This window comes from Dendrobates tinctorius, unplaced genomic scaffold (genome assembly GCF_039654945.1).
Source record: "Dendrobates tinctorius isolate UK_male_01 unplaced genomic scaffold, ASM3965494v1 ptg000103l, whole genome shotgun sequence".
In the NCBI taxonomy this organism is placed as follows: Eukaryota; Metazoa; Chordata; class Amphibia; order Anura; family Dendrobatidae; genus Dendrobates; species Dendrobates tinctorius.
The window spans coordinates 11,854,447-11,878,674 of NW_027361771.1; the positions used below are offsets into that span (position 1 = coordinate 11,854,447).

The 24,228-nt window shown below is 43.8% G+C and overlaps 1 protein-coding gene across 2 annotated transcripts in view; it reads left to right on the forward strand.

Annotated features, from left to right (window-relative positions):
* CYTH1 (cytohesin 1) overlaps positions 1-23,391 on the forward strand; it is a 76,267-nt gene extending 52,876 nt beyond the window's left edge. For both annotated transcript variants that reach the window (XM_073588083.1, XM_073588082.1), the window contains exons 10-13: positions 762-840; positions 5,347-5,418; positions 7,678-7,832; positions 22,585-23,391. In XM_073588083.1, the coding sequence (XP_073444184.1) occupies positions 762-840; positions 5,347-5,418; positions 7,678-7,832; positions 22,585-22,663 (385 nt within the window). In that variant the 3' untranslated portion in view covers positions 22,664-23,391. The remainder of the gene's footprint in view (positions 1-761; positions 841-5,346; positions 5,419-7,677; positions 7,833-22,584) is intronic.
* The last annotated feature ends 837 nt before the right edge of the window (positions 23,392-24,228 follow it).

A 24,228-nucleotide genomic window follows, 5' to 3' on the forward strand; every position in this document is an offset into this window, starting at 1 on the left:
CTGTGGGTGAAACAGAGAAGCGGCAATAGGTGTCCGCTTTTCTTATGAGGTGTGCAATGCGCTCCACCAAGTAATCAAAATTCTCCATTTTCATCCTAACATATCCAAAAAATTTATCCGGGTTTCGTCTAAGGTCCATGCAGAGTGTAGAATAGACCCCACGCGTCATTCTCTTGGCTGTGATGGGGTGGATCCACAAACGTCGTCTACGATGCCTGATGCGTTGCTGTCTCGCTCTCTCCTTCTCCAGAACAATCACCCTCAAACGATTCGCCTCCGCTATAAAATCCGCCAAATTCTTCAAAATATTTCCAATGACAACATCCATCTTCGCCAGTAACTTGCTCTTCTCTCCAACCTGCACTTTCTCCTCTACAACCTGTCAAAGAAGGGCTGTAGGAACATGCTATATATAGTTTTCCAGTAGCCAATCCCGTTCGGAAGGCCACAAGGGTCAATTTTAAAAACCGGATCCGGCGTAATCCGTCGAAAAACGGATAGAAAAACGGATGAACCGGATGAGATGGATCCGGTTTTGTCTGTCAAGAAAAAGACGGATCCGGCAGAAAACCGGATCCGTCACATCCGGTTTTACTAAACATTTGCCGGATCCGGCGTTCCGGCACGACGCCGGATCGCGCCTGACGCCGAAAACCTGAAGTGTGAAAGTAGCCTTAAACTTCAGTCCTGTGCTTTTTTTGTTTGTGCTTTTTTTAACAGAAAAAAAAAAATCCGGTTTATTTATTGCTCTTTTGACTTTCAGGTGGTCGTGTTAAAACTTGGAAAAGGCGCTGGTTCATTTTGACAGACAACTGTTTGTACTATTTTGAGTACACAACGGTAAGTGGAATGTGTGTGAGATGTGTAATTTGACCATTAAAGTATGTACCAATGTGTATGCACAGTGAGTATTGTTTGGGTGTTATTTTTCATCAATTGCCATCAATGTTTACGCTGTGTGGTCCCTATTCCGTGATCCCCACAACTCTGGAGAAGAGACATTTGCTTTTGTTTTTAGGCTACTGAAACATTAGAGACTCTGTATATTGTGAAATACAAGTGCTGAACAGCAAAGTCATACCTACAATCCTTATGTTAATTGGACTAGACAAGGTTAAACTAGCCGAAGTTGATGTTTAGGAGTACAGAACATGCCCTGAGTCACTGTCTATTTTTCAAAGCTTGTGATTTACTAGTCTAAAATGCAAGATCAGCTCAAAGATGTGGAAAGCACAGATGTCTGAACATGAACTGTGCAGAAGCTGTTCCAAGAAGGCAAGCTTTCAAAAATTTTCACTGGAAAGAAGCCTTGGTTACATATGCAGATCGAGAGAATTATAGGTGTGTAATAAGTTAATGAGTTGAGTGCATCAATAATTGTGTCAGGTGCCTAGTAAAACCTCTGCAATGATGGTGTAAGCTTGTTTTGCTAGGTCATCTGAACATCTGATACACACGTCAGATGTGCAGAATGCATCCAGCTGACTGATATGAACTTGTTTAGTTTATGAGAAGAGGGGAATTAGCTGTTCCCAGACACCTCTACAGCTGCTCATCTCCCTTGGGAACAAATTCTTGACCATATCGCAATCCTGTAGACACACAGATAAATATGCATGTCACAATATGTCTTTATATATATGTGTGTGTGTGTATATATATATATATATATATATACTGCATGCAGAATTATTAGGCAAGTTGTATTTGAGAGGATTCTTTTTATTTTTGAACAACAACTATGTTCTCATTCAACCCAAAAGACTCATAAATATCAAAGCTTAATATTTTTGGAAGTTGGAGTGGGTTTTTTTTAGATTTGGCTATCTTAGGAGGATATCTGTTTGTGCAGGTAACTATTACAGTATGTAACAACACAAAATTTAGAAATAAACATTTCTGACATTCAAAGACAAAGAAAAAAAAAATCAGTAACCAATATAGCCACCTTTCTTTACTATGACACGCAAAAGCCTTCCATCCGTAGATTCTGTCAGTTGCTTGATCTATTTACGATCAACATTGCGTGCCGCAGCCACCACAGCCTACCAGACACTGTTCCGAGAGGTGTACTATTTTTTTTCTCATATTTTATGAGGGATCACAGGTTCTCTATGGGGTTCAGATCAGGTGAATAAGGGGGCCATGTCATTATTTTTTCTTCTTTTTAGACTTTACTGGGCAGCCATGCTGTGGAGTATTTGGATACATGTGATGGAGCATTGTCCTGCATGAAAATCATGTTTTTCTTGAACGATATCGACTTCTTCCTGTACCACTGCTTGAAGAAGGTGCCTTCCAGAAACTGGCAGTAGGTCTGGGAGTTGACCTTCACTCCATCCTCAACCCGAAAAGGTCCCACAAGTTCATCTTTGATACCAGCCCATACCAGTACCCCACCTCCACCTTGCTGGCGTCTGAGTCAGAGTGGAGCTCTCTGGCCTTTACTGATTCAGCCTCGGGCCCTTCAAGAGTCACTCTCATTTCATCAGTCCATAAAACCTTAGAATAATCAGTCTTAAGATATTTCTTGGCCCAGTCTTGACGTTTTATCTTATGTTTCTTGTTGAAAGGTGGTCATTTTTCAGCCTTCCTTACCTTGGCCATGTCCCTGAGTATGGCACACCTTGTGCTTTTTGATACTCCAGTAACGTTGCAGCTCTGAAATATGGTAAAACTGGTGGCAAATGGCATCTTGGCAGCTTGACGCTGATTTTCCTCAATTCATGGGCAGTTTTTTGCGCCTTTTTTATCAACACACATCTTGCGACCCTGTTGGATATTTGCCATGAAACGCTTGATTATTCAGTGATCACGCTTCAAAAGTTTGGCAATTTCAAGACTGCTGCATCCCTCTGCAAGACAGCTCACAATTTTTGACTTATCACAGTCAGTCAAATCTCTCTTCTGACCCATTTTGCCAAAGGAAAGGAAGTTGCCTAATAATTGAGAAAACCTTATATAGGGTGTTCATGTCATTAGACCACACCCCTTCTCATTACAGAGATGCAAATCACCTGATTTACTTAATTGGCAGTTGTCTTTCAAGCCTATACAGCTTGCAGTAGGGCAACATGTATAAAAAGGATGATGTAATCAAAATACTCATTTGCCTAATAATTCTGCACACAGTGTTATATATGTATATATCTCAACATAGTCTAATTTACCTACTTGTATGTCTTTGTAGTGTGGGAGTAAGCACAGAGAGAACTTACAGACTGTTGTCCTGGATGGGATTTAGTTTCAAAAAATGTTTTATTATTTTCATAAAAAAACTACAGTTTATAACAAACAATCTTCATGCAAGGGGGACAAAAGATATTGTTCAGTATATTATATGCTAAAATTTTGTTTATATTACAAAATTATAATGCAGAGAAATAAAAGATAAGGTAGAATGGTTATAAAATAGAAGAGACAGAAGATTCGGCACTGCTTCTTAAACCCAAAGCAGTTCCATGACTGCTATTCAAGTCCAAAATCACACACCTGGGCCGACCGCCAAACTACCGTCCGAACGTTTGCTCAATCCAGAAAAGCAAACATGTAATCTGATTATGTACAAAAGAGAAAAAAAGTGATGGCACTCACCGTTCTGTCGTGAAAATTCTATATTGATTAAAAGGCATTGGCACGGGAGGAACGTACAGAGTGGACGACGGCCGTTTCACGCTTTAGAAAAAAAAATATATATATAGAGAGAGAGAGAGAGAGAGAGAGAGAGAGAATATATATATATATATATATATATATATATATATATATATATATAATTATATAGTGTGTATATGTGTGTATGTGTGTATATATATATATATATATATATATATATATATATATATATACACGTGTGTGTGTGTATATATATATATATATATATATATATATATATATATATATATACACATGTGTGTGTGTGTGTGTGTGTATATATATATATATATATATATATAGTAATCGACCCTTCATATAATAGAATCACATATCCAAAAAAAAAAACGAAAAAGTAACTTTCTGCATTAGATATGGTATAGTTATTGATGACATTCGGAGTGAATCTGAACTATCATGGTGATAAATGTAGAGTTTGGTTTAAATTTGTATTTTGTGGGAGTTCTATCCATGGAGTTCATACATCAAAGAAGAGCTGTAGAGCATCTGTTCTTGTTGCATCAATCCGTTCATATAACATGACTTGTTGACCATAAAATACCACATATGAGGGATGACAAGCCCAATCCCTCTAGGAGAATGTTTTTGAGAGGATATTGTAGCTGATTGAGCTGCCTTATAATATAAAGTAAAATTCAGAAGGGTTAATCCTCCCATTTTTCTATGGAAAACCTGAATGGAATTTAAACCGAGGACCCCAGCGCTGCAAAGCAGCAGTGCTAACCACTGAACCAACATACAGACCCACTGTAGTTTTAGTGTATCTATTGTTACACCAGGTGCATTTACTATTGTAATACTATACTGGACTGTCTCTTATTTTTTTATGGCTTTATCTGTCAATTCATTTTTTGTTATGAACTTTTAAAGATGCTGTAGGCAATAATGTAAACCGACCAGCATGTTTACCCAAATTGCAGATGTGCACCATGCAAGTCGCAGCAGGCCTACTCATAGTTTCTTTCATTCCAGTGAGATTGTCTCTCGCATTGTGTTTCATATACAGACTCTGTTCACCTTTGAGTTTTAAGTGTACACTTTGAAGCCTTATCTACAGTTATAAGATTGTGCAGATTGTAAAACATATGTGTGAATGTGTTATTTAAATGTCTAGTATCTAACTGCATGTGTTAGAAAATGGATAAGGAAACACTGCTCACCACTTCTTTACCCCAGTGCTCCAATGTTGACCCTTTGTTGGTCCTTCCAGTCTTTGCTTTCAATTGGGCAGCAGGCAGCGGTGCAGTGAATCCGTGGCTTTAGCTGTGATGTGCCATAATCTACTGGCATCACTGTTCAGTCTATATTATCAGCTATTATCCCTCTAGATATTAAGAATTATGTTTTCTGATTAATATAATAATTTATAATAAATGGTATAAGTCGTTCCAAAATTATTCAAATGAGAAACGGCTGTAATGCTATTTACAGCCACTACACAGTGTGGTGAGTAAAGCCAGTTCCAATGCATTGCAGCCCTTTCAGTCAACTAAATCAATGTGGGTGCCAAGAGTCGAAACACTGATTTGAAATTGATGTCAAAGGATACATCCTCAATATGAACGTTCCCCACAACTCCTTTAGTTTGGAATAGTAAAGGCAAGAGCATCTAATGCTAACAAACAGTTCATTCTAACAACTTATCTATATTGTAATTATACTTTCATGCAGGACAAGGAGCCTCGGGGAATTATACCTTTAGAAAACTTGAGCATTCGAGAAATTGAAGATTCAAAGAAACCGGTAAGTGGAGATGTGCATAAATGTTTCATTAATTGGCATTTTAACCCCAGTTTTGCCCAGCTCCACCAAAATGGCCACAGCTCATCAAATTCATAGAGTTGTGGTATTCCTTACTCCAGTCCCTATCTGGAGTGCGATTTGCGGCAAGGCACATAACACTTGTCAGACGCACCGGATTCATTAATAAGAGGTGTGTGCCTCTAAAATGACCATGAGCATTTGCCCCATTATGGCAATTGATGAAGATCTTCTAATTTAGATCTAGAAGTTATCAGTTATCCTGCCTAAGTTTAAAACATGTAAACTGGTTACAATTCAAAGCCAACTTTATTCTGCCCTAATAAATAATATATTCGACATCTGGAATATGTTAATTACTAAATTGGATACAGTTTGCCTTTTTAAAAAGTACAATGCAGAATGCAAAGTCAGCATCTACTGAGAAAGTGCGGTAAACAGGCATGTGACAGTGTGTAAAGCAGAAAAGGCATAGGCCTTGTCCATCAGAGGTTTTACGCCGAAATTTTAACATAATAAGCTTTTAAAATTTTTGACCAACATGAAGTTGCACAAAAATGTAGTGACTTCTGCCATTTTCACACAATTTTTGTCGATGAGCAGCAGTGATGATGATTTAATAATGAGCATCAGTGTACACTACGCCACAAATCTTACTACAGTCTCCGACTAAAGTAAGATTGTGGCAAGGAACACACTACTTCGCTCCTCATCTGATTAGTTAAGAAGCATGTCGGTCGCCCTCGCACACCCAGGGCAGCGGGGTACTCGGTACCGGGCCGGTGTCAAGGCGGGAATGTGTCACAGCAGCGGTGACCCGGTCCGTGGCCCTGGACGCCCAATTTCAATGGCGGTGATGTTAATGGTGTTAGAGTTTATATGAATAGTTTGTGACGCCACCCGTGGTGTTTGGCAAGAAAGGTGGTAAGCCAACGCTGCATGCAGATCCGCTGGGACTGATGGTGTGGTGCAGCAGAGATTGTATAGCTCCCCACAGGTGGAGCTGTAGTCCCAGCGCAGTGTAGGTGCAATGGATGAGGAGAGGCACAGAATGGTATGGAGGCGGGTGCCCAGGTGTAGCGGTGCTGGAATAACTGGAGGACACCAGAGTATGCGGTTCCAAAGCTTTACTCACTGTTTGCAATTCACACAACTGCCTGCCTCCGTACCGTGTTCTCCAGGTCAGGGCTCCAGCCAACCTCCAGACAGGATAGGATTCTCCCTTCCACACTCAGCCAACCTTACTGAACGACTCCTCCAATGCGCCTTTAGGTGCGAAGCACTCCAGTACTTAGTTACCCTGGAATGCCTCTCTCTAGGTGTTCCTAGTCTTTACTTGTATGACAGACAGCTGTAGCCTGCTCGGGGACTCCTCACTACATCCGGGCTCTCCATTCAGTTGCTGTTGTGTCCCAAGTCTATGATGGGATCAAGGCATAAGCGGCTCACTACTCCTCCGGTGTCTGTTGCCGGACATAAAGTTCCAATCAACCTCGGGGACCGGGCCCCGGTCTTTGCACTCTCTGGACTGGAAGGGTTCTCTCTCTTTCTCAACCTGCTTCCCACCGTCCTTCTATTCTCCTTTGTTCCGATCTGTTCTATCTCTCTTATGGAATCTGTAGTCTTCATTCTACGTCTCTTTCTCCTTCTCTTCCTTCCCTGAGGAGCTGGTTCCACTAAGACCAATCCTCAGCCTCTCCTGACTGACTGCCTTCCTCCGTCTTGAGCTCCTCTCAGGCTGACCTGCTGTCAGCCTGCTCTCTCTCTGGGATTCACCCCAGACTGACCTTCTGTCAGACTGACTTCAAATCCTACACCTTCCCTCTCTTTTATATCTAACTCCACCCGCCTCCCCAGCACCTCTCGTGTTACGAAGCCAGGGACCACAAAAGGCACCCTGTGACCTTTCCAGCATAAAGCATGGATGGGTCCCTGCTGAACTATCCTGTGTGTGGGGTGCAGGTGTTGGAATGTGGAAGGAGTTCCCAGCCTACCTGGATGGTGGGGCACTACACCTTAGGAGAAGGTGCAGTACCTCTGTGGCGACTGAAGCCTCAGGGGCGCCACACATCCACTGCTTAATGAATTGGAGGTCTTGCAGTCCAGACTCCTTCATCAAGCCTGCCCTGAATAACCGGTTTTGATGAATCAGGACCACAGTTGGCTTAATAAATTATTGTCTATTACACTTTTACTGTTTTCTTCTCAGTTTTGCACATTATGTTGTGTTTTTTTTTTTAGAATTGTTTTGAACTGTTCATACCAGACAACAAAGATCAGGTAATCAAGGCATGCAAGACGGAGGCTGATGGGAGAGTTGTAGAAGGGAATCACACAGTGTATCGAATCTCTGCACCAACGCCTGAAGAAAAAGATGAGTGGATAAAAAGTATAAAGTAAGTGCAAGTATGACGTGCCAGCCACGGGAGAGCAAAGCGCATATGTATTAATAAAAATAAAAAATAAAAAAAAAGTGTACTATAAAGTGAAGCTATAGCCAAAAAATGAGAATACTCCAATTTCTGAAACTCCCCATTAGTGAAGTTCTATTGCATCTGGAGCAACTCACCCACTTCTGATTCAGCAAATACCGGAAGTATTAATACAGATGACGGGTTATATTACATTTATATTATCTTGGGTGTTTATTTACCTTCTATTAGTAGCACTTTTGTATTTATTCTGTCTGTAAATATGAACTCGCAAATTATCACCATCAATTATCATAAAGGGGAAAATCTTTATTATACAAATAATTATACAAAGGGTTGTGATTTAATGTACAAAAATAATTTATATCCCATAAACACTGTTACGAGACCATGTACGGTACTTAGGACCTTATTTCTAAATATGAAGCTCTGAGCCTCATATTGATCTAATAGTTTTCATTGGGATCAGATATGCATTTAAATGTGTTTTCTCATCTTATTAAATTGGTAAAATTGCAATGAGTTTGTAAAAACAAGATTTTTAATCCTACAGTTTACAGCTCGTTATTAATGTTACCCGCCACCTCAAATGTAACCAGTCTCCTAGGCAAGGAGCAAGAGCCTGCAAGCTGTTGGCTGTGCCAGTTCTCTTATCTGGCCACCAAGAGCGTTCAAGGAATCAGCGTGGGATATCTATTAAAATATTTACAAATTGCCATTGGCAAATAATTCCTAGCTAAAGATTCCTGGTTTTAAAAATTAACTTTTATTAAACCTTTTAATATATAGGGTAAAGTGCTTGATTAAAATCACATATAGTGTGATGGTCAAAATGTATAGAAGCTTCTCCCTTAATAAAGGAGATACCGATCAAATGACTATATAATCATTCAGCCGATCTCTTTCAGGATGACGTGATAAAGAAGGCCAGCTAATGTGGTTATGTGGTTTAGATAGGTAGCAGTTGGTGGAGATATAAATCCCTAGAGTTATTTTGAAATCATACTCTGGTTAAATAACCTCTGAGTCCTGTGAGATCATATACATTATTACTTAATAAAGGTTAGCTACCTTTCTTCATCAAGTCATCTTAAAACCATACTGTGTTAGTGCAACTTGAGAGCCTATAATAAATAAATATATTATATATCTTAAATGAATCTGCTACCAATTTTTCTCTGAACCAGAACTTGTGAGATCAAATGACTATATAATCATTCAGCAGATCAGTATTTTTCCTTTATAGAAGTTTCTTTAAATTGTGACCATCACACTATACAGTTGTGGCCAAAAGTATTGACACCCCTGCAATTTTGTCAGATAATACTCAGTTTCTTCCTGAAAATTATTGCAAACACAAATTCTTTGTTATTATTATCTTCATTTAATTTGTCTTAAATGAAAAAAACACAAAAAGAATTGTCCTAAAGCCAAATTGGATATAATTCCACACCAAACATAAAAAAGAGGGTGGACAAAAGTATTGGCACTGTTCGAAAAATCATGTGATGTTTCTCTAATTTGTGTAATTAAGAGCACCTGTAACTTACCTGTGGCACCTAACAGGTGTTGGTAATAACTAAATCACACTTGCAGCCAGTTGACATGGATTAAAGTTGACTCAACCTCTGTCCTGTGTCCTTGTGTGTACCACATTGAGCATGGAGAAAAGAAAGAAGACCAAAGAACTGTCTGAGGATGTGAGACACCAAATTGTGAGGAAGCATGAGCAATCTCAAGGCTACAAGTCCATCTCCAAAGACCTGAATGTTCCTGTGTCTACCGTGCGCAGTGTCATCAAGAAGTTTAAAGCCCATGGCACTGTGGCTAACCTCCCTAGATGTAGACGGAAAAGAAAAATTGACAAGAGATTTCAACACAAGATTGTGCGGATGTTGGATAAAGAACCTCAACTAACATCCAAACAAGTTCAAGCTGCCCTGCATGTCAACCCGTACTATCTGTCGGCGTCTGAATGAAAAGGGACTGTATGGTAGGAGACCCAGGAAGACCCCACTTCTTACCCCGAGACATAAAAAAGCCAGGCTGGAGTTTGCCAAAACTTACCTGAAAAAGCCTAAAATGTTTTGGAAGAATGTTCTCTGGTCAGATGAGACAAAAGTAGAGCTTTTTGGGCAAAGGCATAAACATGGAGTTTACAGGATAAAAAAAGAGGCATTCAAAGAAAAAAAACACGGTCCCTACAGTCAAACATGGCGGAGGTTCCCTGATGTTTTGGGGTTGCTTTGCTGCCTCTGGCACTGGACTGCTTGACCGTGTGCATGGCATTATGAAGTCTAAAGACTACCAACAAATTTTGCAGCATAATGTAGGGCCCAGTGTGAGAAAGCTGGGTCTCCCTCAGAGGTCATGGGTCTTTCAGCAGGACAATGACCCAAAACACACTTCAAAAAGCACTAGAAAATGGTTTGAGAGAAAGCACTGGAGACTTCTAAGGTGGCCAGCAATGAGTCCAGACCTGAATCCCATAGAACACCTGTTTAGAGATCTAAAAATGGCAGTTTGGAGAAGGCACCCTTCAAATATCAGGGACCTGGAGCAGTTTGCCAAAGAAGAATGGTCTAAAATTCCAGCAGAGCATTGTAAGAAACTCCTTGATGGTTACCGGAAGCGGTTGGTCGCAGTTATTTTGGCTAAAGGTTGTGCAATCAAGTATTAGGCTGAGGGTGCCAATACTTTTGTCTGGCCCTTTTTTGGAGTTTTGTGTGAAATGATCGATTTTTTTTCCGTTTCCCATGACGGCACACATGAGAGAGGGGATCCGCCCAGTCAGGACAGGAACCCTACTGAAGATAAAAGGGGCGGTACCTCTCCCTCGCTTCAGTTGGGTTTCCTGTCCTGACAGGGACCAGTGTTCTGAAGATCACGTACCTGCCCCTCTCTCGTGCCGGCGTGGAAGATCAGGCTGGTTCCTGAGCGCTGTGTGTCGGGAGGGGGAAGCGCCGTCCGCGGGTCCCCCGGGGGCTCAGCGGGCGCAGAAGCAGCACGGCTGGGGTCCTGGGGCTCTGCCGTAGCTGCCGCGCCGCCCTCTCCCCCTCTGCCACGTCCAGAAGCAACGCAGGATCATCAGGGAGCGGCAGCTTCCGGGTCGCCCCCCTCTGACGTCACACGCAGGGCACGCTGGGAAAGGGGCGTGCCCGCGTGACATCGGGAGGCGGTGCCGGTGATCCAAGATGGCGGCGCCCATAGCAAACAACGCCGGCCGGTGAAAGGAGATCCCGGCGGCATGGCAGGGGGGGAGGGGCTGTGGGGGTAACAGGAGGAGGCGGAGAGTGCAGTGGATCCCCCTTACATAAGGGGGATGACCACAGAAGATGCACTCATGCCCAAGGCTTCATGATGGAAGTGGGGCTAGACGAGCAGCGTCAGCAGCAGCGACAGCAGCGTCAGCAGCAAGAGCTCTTGCCAGTTGCCAGGCCGAGCCGCCAGCATACCAGGAGCAGTCGCTCGAGTGGTGGGAGCGGCAGTCATAAACGCAACCGGCATGACTCTGAGACGTCCAGGAGAAACGTCACGAGTGCATCTGAGGAGCCTCCGAGATCGGTACCCCTGATTGACAGCGGTGGTGCGTGATCTACGTGAATGTCACCCTTATCGTAACGGGGTTCCATTTTCTCTATTTGATCACTATGGGTCGAGGAAGGCTAGCAGCAAAACCAAGAATAGAGCATGCGCCCTTTGCAAATACCCGCTAGCAGATCAGTGGCACAAAGACCTCTGCGCTGACTGTATAAACAAAACTATACAGGAGGAGACCCCTGATTTGGTGACTAACCTTAAAGAGTTAATACAACAGGAGGTGAAAGGTTCCCTAAAGGCAGCCCTTAAAAAGAAAGATAAAAGAAACCGTAGAAGGAGCTCCGATTCAGAGGCCTTGCCAAGGCAGAAGGGGCGGGATAGATCCTTGTCCCCCTCCACCTCCTCTTCCTCTACTCAGTCCTCAGAATCCTCCTCGGACAGCGATATAGGCGGCCGTCCGTTTCCCAACGGAGGACGTGCAGAAGCTGGTCAAAACTATCAGGGCTACAATGGGCCTTAAAGAGGAAAAGACTCTCAAATCATTAGAGGATGTAATGTTTGGAGGAAAAGAGAAAACGTACCTTCCCTGTAAATGACAAAATAAAAGCACTAATTGACAGGGAATGGAAAAAAACGGAGAGGTCAGGGGGCTTACCTTCCACATCAAAGAGGAGGTACCCTTTTGAGCAAAAGGATTCAGAAACCTGGGAAAAAGTCCTTAAAATTGATGGGGCCGTAGCCAGATCCTCAAAAAAGGTATCTCTACCATTAGAGGACTCTGGCGTGTTGAAAGACCCGCTTGATAAAAAAGCAGACGGTTTCCTAAAGCATATCTTGTAAGCTTCAGCAGGTGGATTAAAGCCAGCGATAGCTGGTACCTGTACCGCTCGTGCCCTCATGGTCTGGCTACAACAAATAGAGGACCAGATCAAGGATAGAGTTCCTAGGGACGAAATTCTGTCTAATTTGACACTGGTACACGGAGCAGCGGATTTCCTAGCAGATTCCTCTGCAGATTCCGCAAGGTTGACAGCTAGAGCGGCAAGCCTGTCAAATGCGGCAAGACGAGCCCTGTGGCTTAAAGGGTGTCCCGGAGATTTACCATCAAAACATAGGTTATGTTCCATTCCATGTGATGGCCAATTCCTCTTCGGAAAAAAACTAGAAGAGATTTTGGAACATGCGGGGGATAGGAAGAAAAGCTTTCCCCGATTTTCCGGGAGAACCTAAAAAGCAGCCCTTTCGGAGGAGGAGATTTAACAGGGGTCGTCCCCCGGGAGATAGAAAAAGCTGGGACTTTAAAGAAAGAAGAGGATCGGGCTATATGTTTAAAGGGCCCTCCACTTCCTCCAAAAAATCTCCCCAATGACATTGGGCCGGAGGTAGGGGGAAGTGTTGTGAGTTCATTTTCCCCTCCGTCACTGAGGCCTGGTGAACTCCCTATTCTAGTGAAGGAAGGAAGTGAGCCTGATTATCAGGCACCTGGGACTAATGAAGACGATTGGCTGAGTGGAGTCACTGACTGGATTTAAGGCAGCCTACGCCCTTTCTGCCCTGCGGGTGATTTCTCTGTGGACTCTTGGACACCAGTCTGATTCCTGCTCTCCTTAAGCTAAGTTTTCTGTTTGCCTTTTTGCATCTAAGATTTGTTTTTTTGTTTTTCTTGCTTTTTGGATTCTGCCACTCCCTGCTGGAGTGTGCAGTGTTCCTTGAGCTCTGTCTTCTGAAAGTACCTGAGTGCTGATTTAGTTTTTGAAGCTTAGTTGCTTCAGGGCCATTTTTTATATCAGCTTGTTGGCTTTTGTCTCTGATAGGGTTTTGGCAGATTGCAGACAGCAGCCTTCCTATCCGTTCCTATCTAGGTAGTTTTTGGCCCCGTCTTTGCTCAGCCTGTCTTTCTGTCTGTGCAAGTGTTTTCATCTTGCTTCACCGTCATTATATGTGGGGGCTGCCTATTGCTTTGGGGTCTGCTCTGGGGCAGTTAGATTTCCCCTTTCCTTTTTTAGGCCTATGTATCTCTCCAGCTGTGATCGAGGGGTCTAGGTCATCGTAGGAACCCCCCACGGCTACTGCTAGTTGTGTTGATAGGTTCAGGGGTCTGCAATCTGATATTTGCCAACTTCTCTGGTTTTCAGGACTTAGCTAGCATTTCTGTTTTTGCCTCCTACGGTGACTCAATCATAACAGAATCACCCGCCCAACCGCAGATCCTGGGGTACTCAATAGCAGGAAAGAATTGTGTTTAAAAAAAAAAAGTGTGTGTATATTCTTTCCTCTATATCTCTGAAGTGCGAGGAATTTCCGCCTATCTTGCTCGTTCACATGCTGTTGAACCAAAGATCCCCACACCTGATGTATTTTTTGGGGATCGATCTAAATTTTTGAGTTTCAAAAATAATTGTAAATTATTTTTTGCTTTGAAGCCTAACTCGTCAGGGAGCCCCGCGCAGCAGGTTAAAATTGTCATCTCTTTGCTGCGCGGCGATCCCCAGGATTGGGAGTTTTCTTTGAAACCAGATGACCCTATTCTGACTAATGTGAACGCATTTTTTCAAGCCTTGGGGTTGCTGTACGACGAACCTAATGCTATTGATCAGGCTGAAAAGACCCTGTTAGCATTGAACCAGGGTCGAGAATCTGCAGAGTTGTACTGTCAAAAGTTCCGAAAGTGGGCGGTCCTTACTACCTGGAATGATAGTGCCTTGGCTGCACTCTTTCGGAAGGGTTTGTCAGAAGCCGTAAAAGATACTATGGTGGGATTTCCTGTTCCCTCTGGTCTGGACGATTCTATGTCTTTAGCCATTCAGGTTGATCGGCGTTTACGTGAACGCAGGATTACACGAGAGGTGTTGCCACCGGTTGAACAGACGTCTGAACCTATGCAATGTGATAGAGTTTTGTCTAAGGCGCAACGTCAGGAATTCAGAAGGCGTAATAAGCTGTGTTTTTTTCTGTGGAGATGCCTCACATGTTATTTCTGTTTATCCTAAACGTGAGAAACGCTTTGCACACACGTTTTCTGTTGGTGGGGTTCAGCCTAAGTTTCTTTTGGCGATTACTCTGATCTGTTCCCTGTCCACATTTTCCGCCAAGGCTTTTGTGGATTCGGGAGCAGCGCTAAACCTAATGGACTTGGATTTTGCTAAACGTTGTGGATTTCCGTTGACACCTCTGCAGACGCCTATCCCTTTGAGGGGGATTGATGCTACCCCTCTGGCTAAAAATAAACCTCAGTTTTGGACCCAGTTGGTCAAGCGGGTCTCCCCAGACCACCAAGAAAATTGCAGATTTTTGGTGTTGCATGGTCTGCATGATGCCGTTGTTCTGGGGTTTCCCTGGTTGCAGATTCATAATCCAGTTTTGGATTGGAAGTCTGTGTCTGTGGTGAGTTGGGGTTGCCGGTGTACATTTAGTGAGGCTCCGGTTTTTTCCACCTCTCCTCAGTCGCATGAGGTTCCTGACTATTTGGCGGACTACTATGATGTATTTAGTGAGAATGAGTCTGCGTCCTTGCCTCCTCATAGGAGTTATGACTGTGCAATTGAACTAAACCCGGGGTGTAAATTTCCTAAGGGTCGGCTCTTCAATTTATCTGTACCCGAGCACGAGGCTATGCGGTCCTATATTAAGGAGGCGTTGGAGAAGGGTCATATTAGACCATCCTCTTCACCCTTAGGTGCCGTTTTTTTTTTTTTGTGGCCAAGAAGGATGGTTCTTTAAGGCCTTGTATTGATTATCGTGCCCTCAATAAAATTACTATTAAATATCAGTATCTGTTACCCCTGATTTCGGATCTATTCTCTAGAGTCAGAGGTGCTTGCTGGTTTACCAAGCTTGACCTCAGGGGGGCGTATAATCTTATCCGCATTAAGCAGGGGGATGAATGGAAGACGGCGTTTAATACTCCGGAGGGACATTTTGAGTACCTGGTGATGCCTTTTGGGCTCACTAATGCCCCTTCTGTTTTCCAGTGCTTCATGAACGATATTTTCCGAGACTTTGTCGATAAATTTTTGATTATCTATCTGGATGATATTTTGATCTTCTCCAAGGATTGGGATTCTCATGTGGAACATATTCTGACTGTGTTCCGGATCTTGAGAGAGAATTCTCTGTATGTCAAAGGATCAAAATGCCTTTTTGGAGTACAGAGGATTTCATTTTTGGGATTTATTTTGTCTCCGTCAACTATTGAAATGGACCCGGCCAAGGTACAGGCCATTTATGATTGGGTTCAGCCCACTTCTTTGAAGGCCCTCCAGAAGTTTTTGGGTTTTGCTAATTTTTATCGGAAATTTATAGCAAAATTTTCTAGTATTGCCAAACCATTGACTGACCTGACCAGGAAGGGTGCGGATGTGTTGAATTGGTCTCCGGAGGCGGTTGCTTCCTTTCAGGAGCTGAAGCGTAGATTTACCTCCGCCCCGGTTCTGCGGCAACCTGATGTCTCACTCCCGTTCCAGGTAGAGGTGGATGCTTCTGAGATTGGTGCAGGAGCGGTGTTGTCCCAAAAGGATCCGGTAACATCTAAAATGAATCCCTGTGCTTTCTTTTCCCGCAAGTTCTCTTCATCTGAACGTAACTATGATGTGGGGAATCGGGAACTGTGGGCCATGAAATGGGCATTTGAGGAGTGGAGACATTGGTTGGAGGGAGCCAAACATCAAGTTGTGGTCCTCACTGACCACAAAAATTTGATTTACCTAGAGTCGGCTAAACGCTTGAACCCTAGACAGGCTAGGTGGGCCTTGTTTTTTACACGTTTTGATTTTGTGGTCTCTTTCCTTCCTGGAACTAAGAATGTCAAGGCAGACGCCCTCTCTAGGAGTTTCTTTGCTGATTCTCCTGTGGTGACCAAGCCTGCCACCATCTTAGGCGAGGGGGTAGTTCTTTCTGCCATCTCGCCCGATTTGAGACTTGCTCTGCAAGAGTTCCAGGAGGACAAACCTGAGCGTTGCCCCAGTGGAAAGTTGTATGTTCCTGACCAGTGGAAGAAGAGAGTAATGTCTGAAGTTCATTGCTCTGCATTGGCTGGTCATCCAGGTATTTTTGGTACTAGAGATCTGGTGAGTCGCTCTTTTTGGTGGCCCACCTTGTCTCATGATGTCAGGAATTTTGTGCAGTCCTGTGGGACTTGCTCCCGGTCTAAATCTTGTTCTCGCTCTAGTGGGTTGTTGATGCCTTTGCCGGTCCCCAGGAGGCCATGGACCATATTTCAATGGATTTCATTTCTGATATGCCGGTCTCTCAAAGAATGACTGTTATTTGGGTGATTTGTGATAGGTTCTCTAAGATGGTTCATCTTGTACCACTCCCTAAGTTGCCATATTTCTCTGAGTTGGTACCTCTGTTTTTGCAACAGGTGGTTCGCTTGCACGGGATTCCTGAGAACATTGTATCTGACAGAGGAGTTCAATTTGTGTCTAAATTTTGGAGGACGTTCTGTTCCAAGTTGGGAATTCAGTTGTCCTTCTCCTCTGCTTTTCACCCTCAGACCAATGGGCAGACAGAGAGAACAAACCAGACCTTGGAGTCGTATTTGAGATGTTTTATTTCCGCTGATCAGGATGATTGGGTTTCATTTTTGCCCTTGGCTGAATTTGCTTTAAATAATAGAGCTAGTTCTGCCACTTTGATGTCACCTTTTTTTTTGTAACTTTGGTTTTCACCCTCGATTTTCTTCAGGGCAGGTGGAGCCTTCTGCCTGCCCAGGTGTTGACACTGGTGGAAAGAATGCACCAGATCTGGGACCAAGTGGTGGATAAGTTATCTCTCTCCCAGGAAAAGGCCCAGCGGTTTTCCAATCGACATAGGACCATTGGTCCCCAGTTTAAGATTGGTGATATGGTGTGGTTATCATCAAAAAATATTGCTATGAAGGTGGCTTCTCCTAAGTTTAAGCCTAGATTTATTGGACCTTACAAGATTTTGGAGATTATTAATCCGGTCTCTTTTCGTTTGGCTCTTCCTGTCACATTTAAGATCCATAATGGGTTCCATAAGTCTTTGTTGAAGAGGTTTGTTGAGCCAGTTGTGCCTGAGGTGGCACCTCCGGACCCTGTATTGGTTGAAGGTAACTTGGAATATGAGGTAGAGAAAATTCTGGATTCCCGTCTGGCTAGACGGAGACTCCAGTATTTGGTTAAGTGGAAGGGTTATGGTCAGGAGGATAATTCCTGGGTCTCTGCCTCTGATAATCATGCCAAAAGATTGGTGCGTGCCTTTCATCGGGCTCACCCTGATCGCCCTGGTAGCGTTGCTGAGGGTTCGGTGACACCTCCTCACGTGGGGGGTACTGTTGTGAGTTCATTTTCCCCTCCGTCACTGAGGCCTGGTGAACTCCCTATTCTAGTGACGGAAGGTAGTGAGCCTGATTATCAGGCACCTGGGACTAATGAAGACGATTGGCTGAGTGGAGTCACTGACTGGATTTAAGGCAGCCTACGCCCTTTCTGCCCTGCGGGTGATTTCTCTGTGGACTCTTGGACACCAGTCTGATTCCTGCTCTCCTTAAGCTAAGTTTTCTGTTTGCCTTTTTGCATCTAAGATTTGTTTTTTTGTTTTTCTTGCTTTTTGGATTCTGCCACTCCATGCTGGAGTGTGCAGTGTTCCTTGAGCTCTGTCTTCTGAAAGTACCTGAGTGCTGATTTAGTTTTTGAAGCTTAGTTGCTTCAGGGCCATTTTTTATATCAGCTTGTTGGCTTTTGTCTCTGATAGGGTTTTGGCAGATTGCAGACAGCAGCCTTCCTATCCGTTCCTATCTAGGTAGTTTTTGGCCCCGTCTTTGCTCAGCCTGTCTTTCTGTCTGTGTAAGTGTTTTCATCTTGCTTCACCGTCATTATATGTGGGGGCTGCCTATTGCTTTGGGGTCTGCTCTGGGGCAGTTAGATTTCCCCTTTCCTTCTTTAGGCCTATGTATCTCTCCAGCTGTGATCGAGGGGTCTAGGTCATCGTAGGAACCCCCCACGGCTACTGCTAGTTGTGTTGATAGGTTCAGGGGTCTGCAATCTGATAGTTGCCAACTTCTCTGGTTTTCAGGACTTAGCTAGCATTTCTGTTTTTGCCTCCTACGGTGACTCAATCATAACAGGGAAGGCTTTCTCTCTTCCTTTCCGCCTGGGCGAATATCTCCCCCAGTAAATGGATCCTAAACATAATAAAGGACGGTTTAAAAATAAAATTCATCCGTCCGCCCAGGCATACCTTCATAATGACACCCAGAAGGAAAGCCCAAGAGCAACAGCTGACCCTGGAGATGGAAGTCTTGGGACTAGTGAAAAAACAAGTCCTACAGGAAGTCCCAGTGCAAGAAGAAGGAAGGGGGTTCTACTCCCCCCTCTTCTTAATACAAAAACCAGACGGCTCTTGGAGAACCATTGTCAACCTGAGGAGACTCAATCAGTGGGTAGACAATTGCTCCTTCAAAATGGAGTCAATCAACACAGCCACAAAGATCCTGTTCCAGCATTGCCTCATGGCAGTAATAGACTTAAAAGATGCCTACTATCACATCCCAATTCATCGGGAGTATGAAAAATATTTGAGAGTAGCGCTCTATGTCCAGGGGCAGGTGAAACACTACCAATATGCAGCCCTTCCGTTTGGCCTGTCTACAGCCCCCAGAGTTTTCACCAAAGTGATGGCCGAAGTAGTGTCTTTTCTTCGTTCCAGGGACATAGTGATCGTCCCATACCTAGACGACTTTCTTGTAATAGGGAGGTCGGAGTCCCACTACGCACATCAAGTGAAGGAAGTGATAGCAATTCTAGTAGGACTAGGATGGATAGTAAACATTCCCAAGTCAAGGATAACCCCAGTGAAAGAGCAATCCTTCCTAGGGTTGATATTGGACTCCGAGCAACAATGCTGCCTCCTACCAGAGAGCAAAGTGACCAAGATAAGAGGCCTAGCTTGCACAGCAATACAAAGACCAAATATGACACTGAGGAACGCAATGTCCCTTTTAGGCTCGTTGACATCATGCATACCCGCAGTAGCATGGGCGCAGTACCACTTAAGGCAACTACAGTGGGAAGTTCTGTCAGCACAGAAACAAAAGGGCATTTAGAAGGCAAACTATGTCTCTCAGTGGCTGTAAGAGATTCCCTGCTCTGGTGGACTGTAGAAAAGAATCTAACAGCTGGTGTCCCGTGGCAAAAACCAGTCGAAAACATCATTACAACAGACGCGAGTGCCACAGGATGGGGAGCACACCTGAGATCCCACTCAATACAGGGGACCTGGTCCAAGCTAGAAAAGGATCATGGTTCAAATGTAAAAGAACTATGGGCAGTGGAAAAAGCCGTGAAACATTTCCTTCCTTTACTTCGGGGCCGCCACACCTGAGTCATGACTGACAATCAGGCAGTAGTAGTCTACATCAATCACCAGGGGGGAACGAGATCTCGGGGCCTCATGCAAATATCGGATCTACTCTTCCAGCTAGCAGAACAACATCTGTTATCCATCACAGCACTGCACATAAAGGGGGTAGAAAATATACAGGCAGACTTCCTGAGTCGCAGGCACCTAAGACAAGGGGATTGGTCCCTAAACCCCCTAGTCTTCCAACAAATAGTTCAGGCCTGGGGCAAACCAGAAATAGACCTGTTCGCTACCGCACACAACAGGAAGGTAAGGAAGTTCTGCTCACTAAATCCAAGGGAAAACCCCTTCGCAGTAGATGCCCTACAAATACCCTGGAAGTTCATCCTGGCCTATGCATTTCCCCCGATAACAATGATCCCAGTAGTGGTCAGGAAAATCAGGGAAGATCGAGCGAGAATAATTCTTATAGCTCCGTTTTGGCCGAGGAGACCTTGGTTCTCCCTTCTGAGACTCATGTCGGTGACAGATCCATGAATATTACCGGAGATTCCAGACCTGCTTTCCCAGGGACCAGTGGTCCACTCTCAGATGGAGGGCTTCCATCTAGCAGCCTGGAATTTGAGAGGGCGCTACTGAGTCGCCAAGGATTCTCTCCAGGGTTAGTCTCCACCCTGTTGAAAAGTAGGAAACCTATAACATCCCAAATCTATGTTAGAACATGGAAAAAGTTCCTAGACTTCCTGGGGGAACCCTTGGGGGATGTAGCGCCAGTGGGACCTATCCTAGAATTCTTACAGTCGGGGCTACAACTGGGGTTAGCCACTAACACACTCAAAGTCCAAGTCTCAGCTTTGGGGGCCCTATATAACTGCAACTTAGCAGCCAATAGGTGGGTGTCCCGATTCATAAAGTCCTGTGGCAGGTCAAGGCCGGTCATTATCCCAAAGATACCACCCTGGGACCTCAACCTAGTCTTAGAGGCATTAACCAAAGATCCTTTTGAACCACTACTAGAGCTGTCACCAAAGCTACTTACACTTAAAACTGTCTTACTGGTAGCCTTAACATCAGCCCGAAGAGTGAGCGACCTACAAGCTCTATCTAAATGTCCTCCATATACACAGATCTTGGATGACCGAGTGGTTCTAAGACCAGACCCGGCCTATCTCCCCAAGGTAGTCCAAAAGTTTCATAGGACTCAGGAGATCTCCTTGCCATCTTTCTGTAACATTCCAAGAAACCCTGGGGAGCAAAAGTTCCATACATTAGATGTAAGAAGAGCCATAGTACAATATATGTCAGTAACTAGTCGGTGGAGGAAAGATCAGTCCATTTTTGTAGCCTTTCAGGGTAGTAGAAAAGGGCACGGGGTAGCTAAGAGTACCATTGCCAGATGGATCAGGGAGGCCATTATGTTATCCTACTCCGCAAGTGGCGCTCCGGTTCCAGAAGGCATCAAGGCTCCACCAGAGCCGTGGCTACCTCCTGGGCAGAGAAGGCTGAGGTATCGATTGAACAAATTTGTAAAGCCGCTACTTGGTCCTCACCTTCCACCTTTTTTAAGCACTACCGACTTGATCTGTCTTCCTCTACTGACCTAACCTTTGGTAGAAGGGTGCTGCAAGCGGTGGTCTCTCCCTAAGGTGTCTTATTCTACAAACGTCTCTCGTGTGCCGTCATGCGAGACGGGAAAACACCAAGGTTACTTACCGGTAGCCGTTTTTTCCGGAGCCCATGACTGCACCTGTATATTTCCCCCCCTTTTTCACTTCTTTGGTGTGCACTATAGTTTGGGTGCTTTTTTTAGTTAGATATAATGTGGTGATAGTTTTACCATGTGTACTAACCCGGGGGGCCTCTCATGCTCTGTAAACCAACTGAAGCGAGGGAGAGGTACCGCCCCTTTTATCTTCAGTAGGGTTCCTGTCCTGACTGGGCGGATCCCCTTTCTCATGTGTGCCATCATGGGCTCCGGAAAAAACGGCTACCGTTAAGTAACCTTGGTGTTTTGCTTTTTGCTTCATTCTCTTTTGTGTTTTTTCATTTAAGACAAATTAAATGAAGATAATAATACTAAAGAATTTGTGATTGCAATCATTTTCAGGAAGAAACTGAGTATTATCTGACAAAATTGCAGGGGTGTCAGTACTTTTGGCCACAACTGTATGTGATTTTAATCAAGCACTTAACCCTATATATTAAAAGAATTAATAAAAGTAATTTTTTATATCTGGGAATCTTTAGTGAAGATTATTTACAAATTGCCAAAGGCAAATCCTATCTTGCCAGGCTCAGTGCCCCTGCACTCCACTGATGCTGCAGTGGAAAGGCTGCCTCTGCTCACAGATATCAGAAAGCAAGCAGTTCGGTCCCAAGGGTCAGCCGTGCCAGAGGCCTGAACTATCGCTCTTAAGGAGCACACTGTCCCTGGGAGGCAGAGGAGTGAGAGCAGTGCTCCTGCTGATGGTGTGAGAACACCCCTTTAATTTACAAACAATATGTCCAAAGTCTCCAGTCATACCTGAAGGAACATTATATGCCTTGTTCCTGTAGGCATCTATAGGGTCAGTTCTGCCAGATGGAAAGGACAGTGTGTGTGTAATAATTCAGTAGGTTATTTTTTGTTTGTTTTTTAATCTTGCTCATTTGCTTATCACATTTTTTCCATCACTAAGAAATCATATTCCTATTAAAAAAGGAAATAAATACTGCGCTTCTATATATAGCATATGCTAAATATATCATTGTAAAATATGTGAGAACTGTAATAAAGTACACTAGGCCCTACATTTTCTTTTGTATCAGAGTCTAATTCAATCTTATTTCTCCTGTTTTATTCTCCATGCAGAGCTGCCATTAGCCGAGACCCATTTTATGAAATGCTGGCTGCCAGAAAGAAGAAGGTTTCCTCTACAAAGAGACATTAGATTATCTTTCTGTGAAGCAGAAAACGTTTGGTACACAATTCGAGAGGGTCATATATTGCTCCTCTAGCGTCTGCATCCTGGAATAAAGCCATAATGTGCCTTTAATTACCTATTTATTTCTTCCAAGTGTTTCCATCTTATATACGTACTGCCAGTCCAGTTCCAGTATTTGTATAAAGTACAATAATTTCTGATTTGAAACGTTGAGGAGGAGGATTTTTTTTTTTTTTTTTTAAGTGCAATACCTTTTTGTTTACCTACAAAGTGCAACATGTGCTGAAACAACTGGAGAGCTTCACGATTCCCTTACTATGCTGGGTACTTGTAGTTGGGCAGTGCAATACATTTGAAGCCCTTTTGGCTACTGACAATGATGAATGGCCAAAAGCTGTAGACAAACAGGACTTTACTTACTAACCACGATGGGTATATACCCCTTGATGCTGGTACTAGATGTTTCCCGTGGTGTTTCATTTCCCAGCTCCACTTCATTTTATTTTATAAAGCTTGCACAGTTTTCTTGTCCTGTATTTAAACTTCAAGATCCTAAAAAATGTCCTTTTGTATCTGCTTAAATCTGAACGTATTGGAGATAGATGTAATAAGTTATGTTAGTATGGAATATTTTATATCTTTGAGATATATACACAAACTTTTTCATAATTTATAGCTGACTATTAACTACTGCTTTTCTGTATGTGACAAATGCATTAAATACATAGAAATAATTGTGTCCATATTGTGTTCTTACATACTAATGAACTAGATTATACAATCAAGATAATTTCTGCAGGGGCCCAGCTTCACCTTTCGAGCCATTATTATGTTTCTTTATGCCCCGTCTCACATAACGAGATCGTTAGCGAAATCGCTGAAAAGTCACCAATTTTGTGACGCAACAGCGATCTCGCCAGCGATGTCGTTACGTGTGACACATAGCGGCAACAGGCCCCCCCACTGGATTTCGCTGATCGTGCTCGAATGTCCTGGGCCATTTTTTGATCGTTGGTGTCCCGCTGGCCAGCATGCATCGCTGTGTTTGACGCCGACGAGCGACCTCGTTGGGGACGCAGAACTCAGGGATGCAGGCGTGAGTCGTCAGAAAAGCTGCAGTGTGACAAGGTAACAACGACCGCCGAGGTCATTATACGGATCACCGTATCATTGCTGCGTCGTTGAAGAGATCTGCCTGTTTGGCAGCTTACTAGCGACTATGTAGCGACGCACCAGCGATCCTTATCCGGTCATATCGTTGTCGGGATCGCTGGTGCGTCGCTATGTGAAACGGGACCCTTATTGTGCTGGCCTTGTCCAAGCAGATTACGTAAGCAGAGACCTAATTAAAATGCCCATCTGGCTGTTGAATAATAAGCTGGTTATCCAACAATGGACATTCAACACTTTTCACAATGTAGAGCTGGGAGCATGACCACTGAAACCTCACCTCAACCACTATTATTTGGGTCTCCCTTACCTACTGTGTTCCTATACGCTAGGTGGATGCAGAGATATGGAGTTGGAACTGAGGAGCTGGTGAGTTGCCATTTCTATTGTCTCTTTCAGTA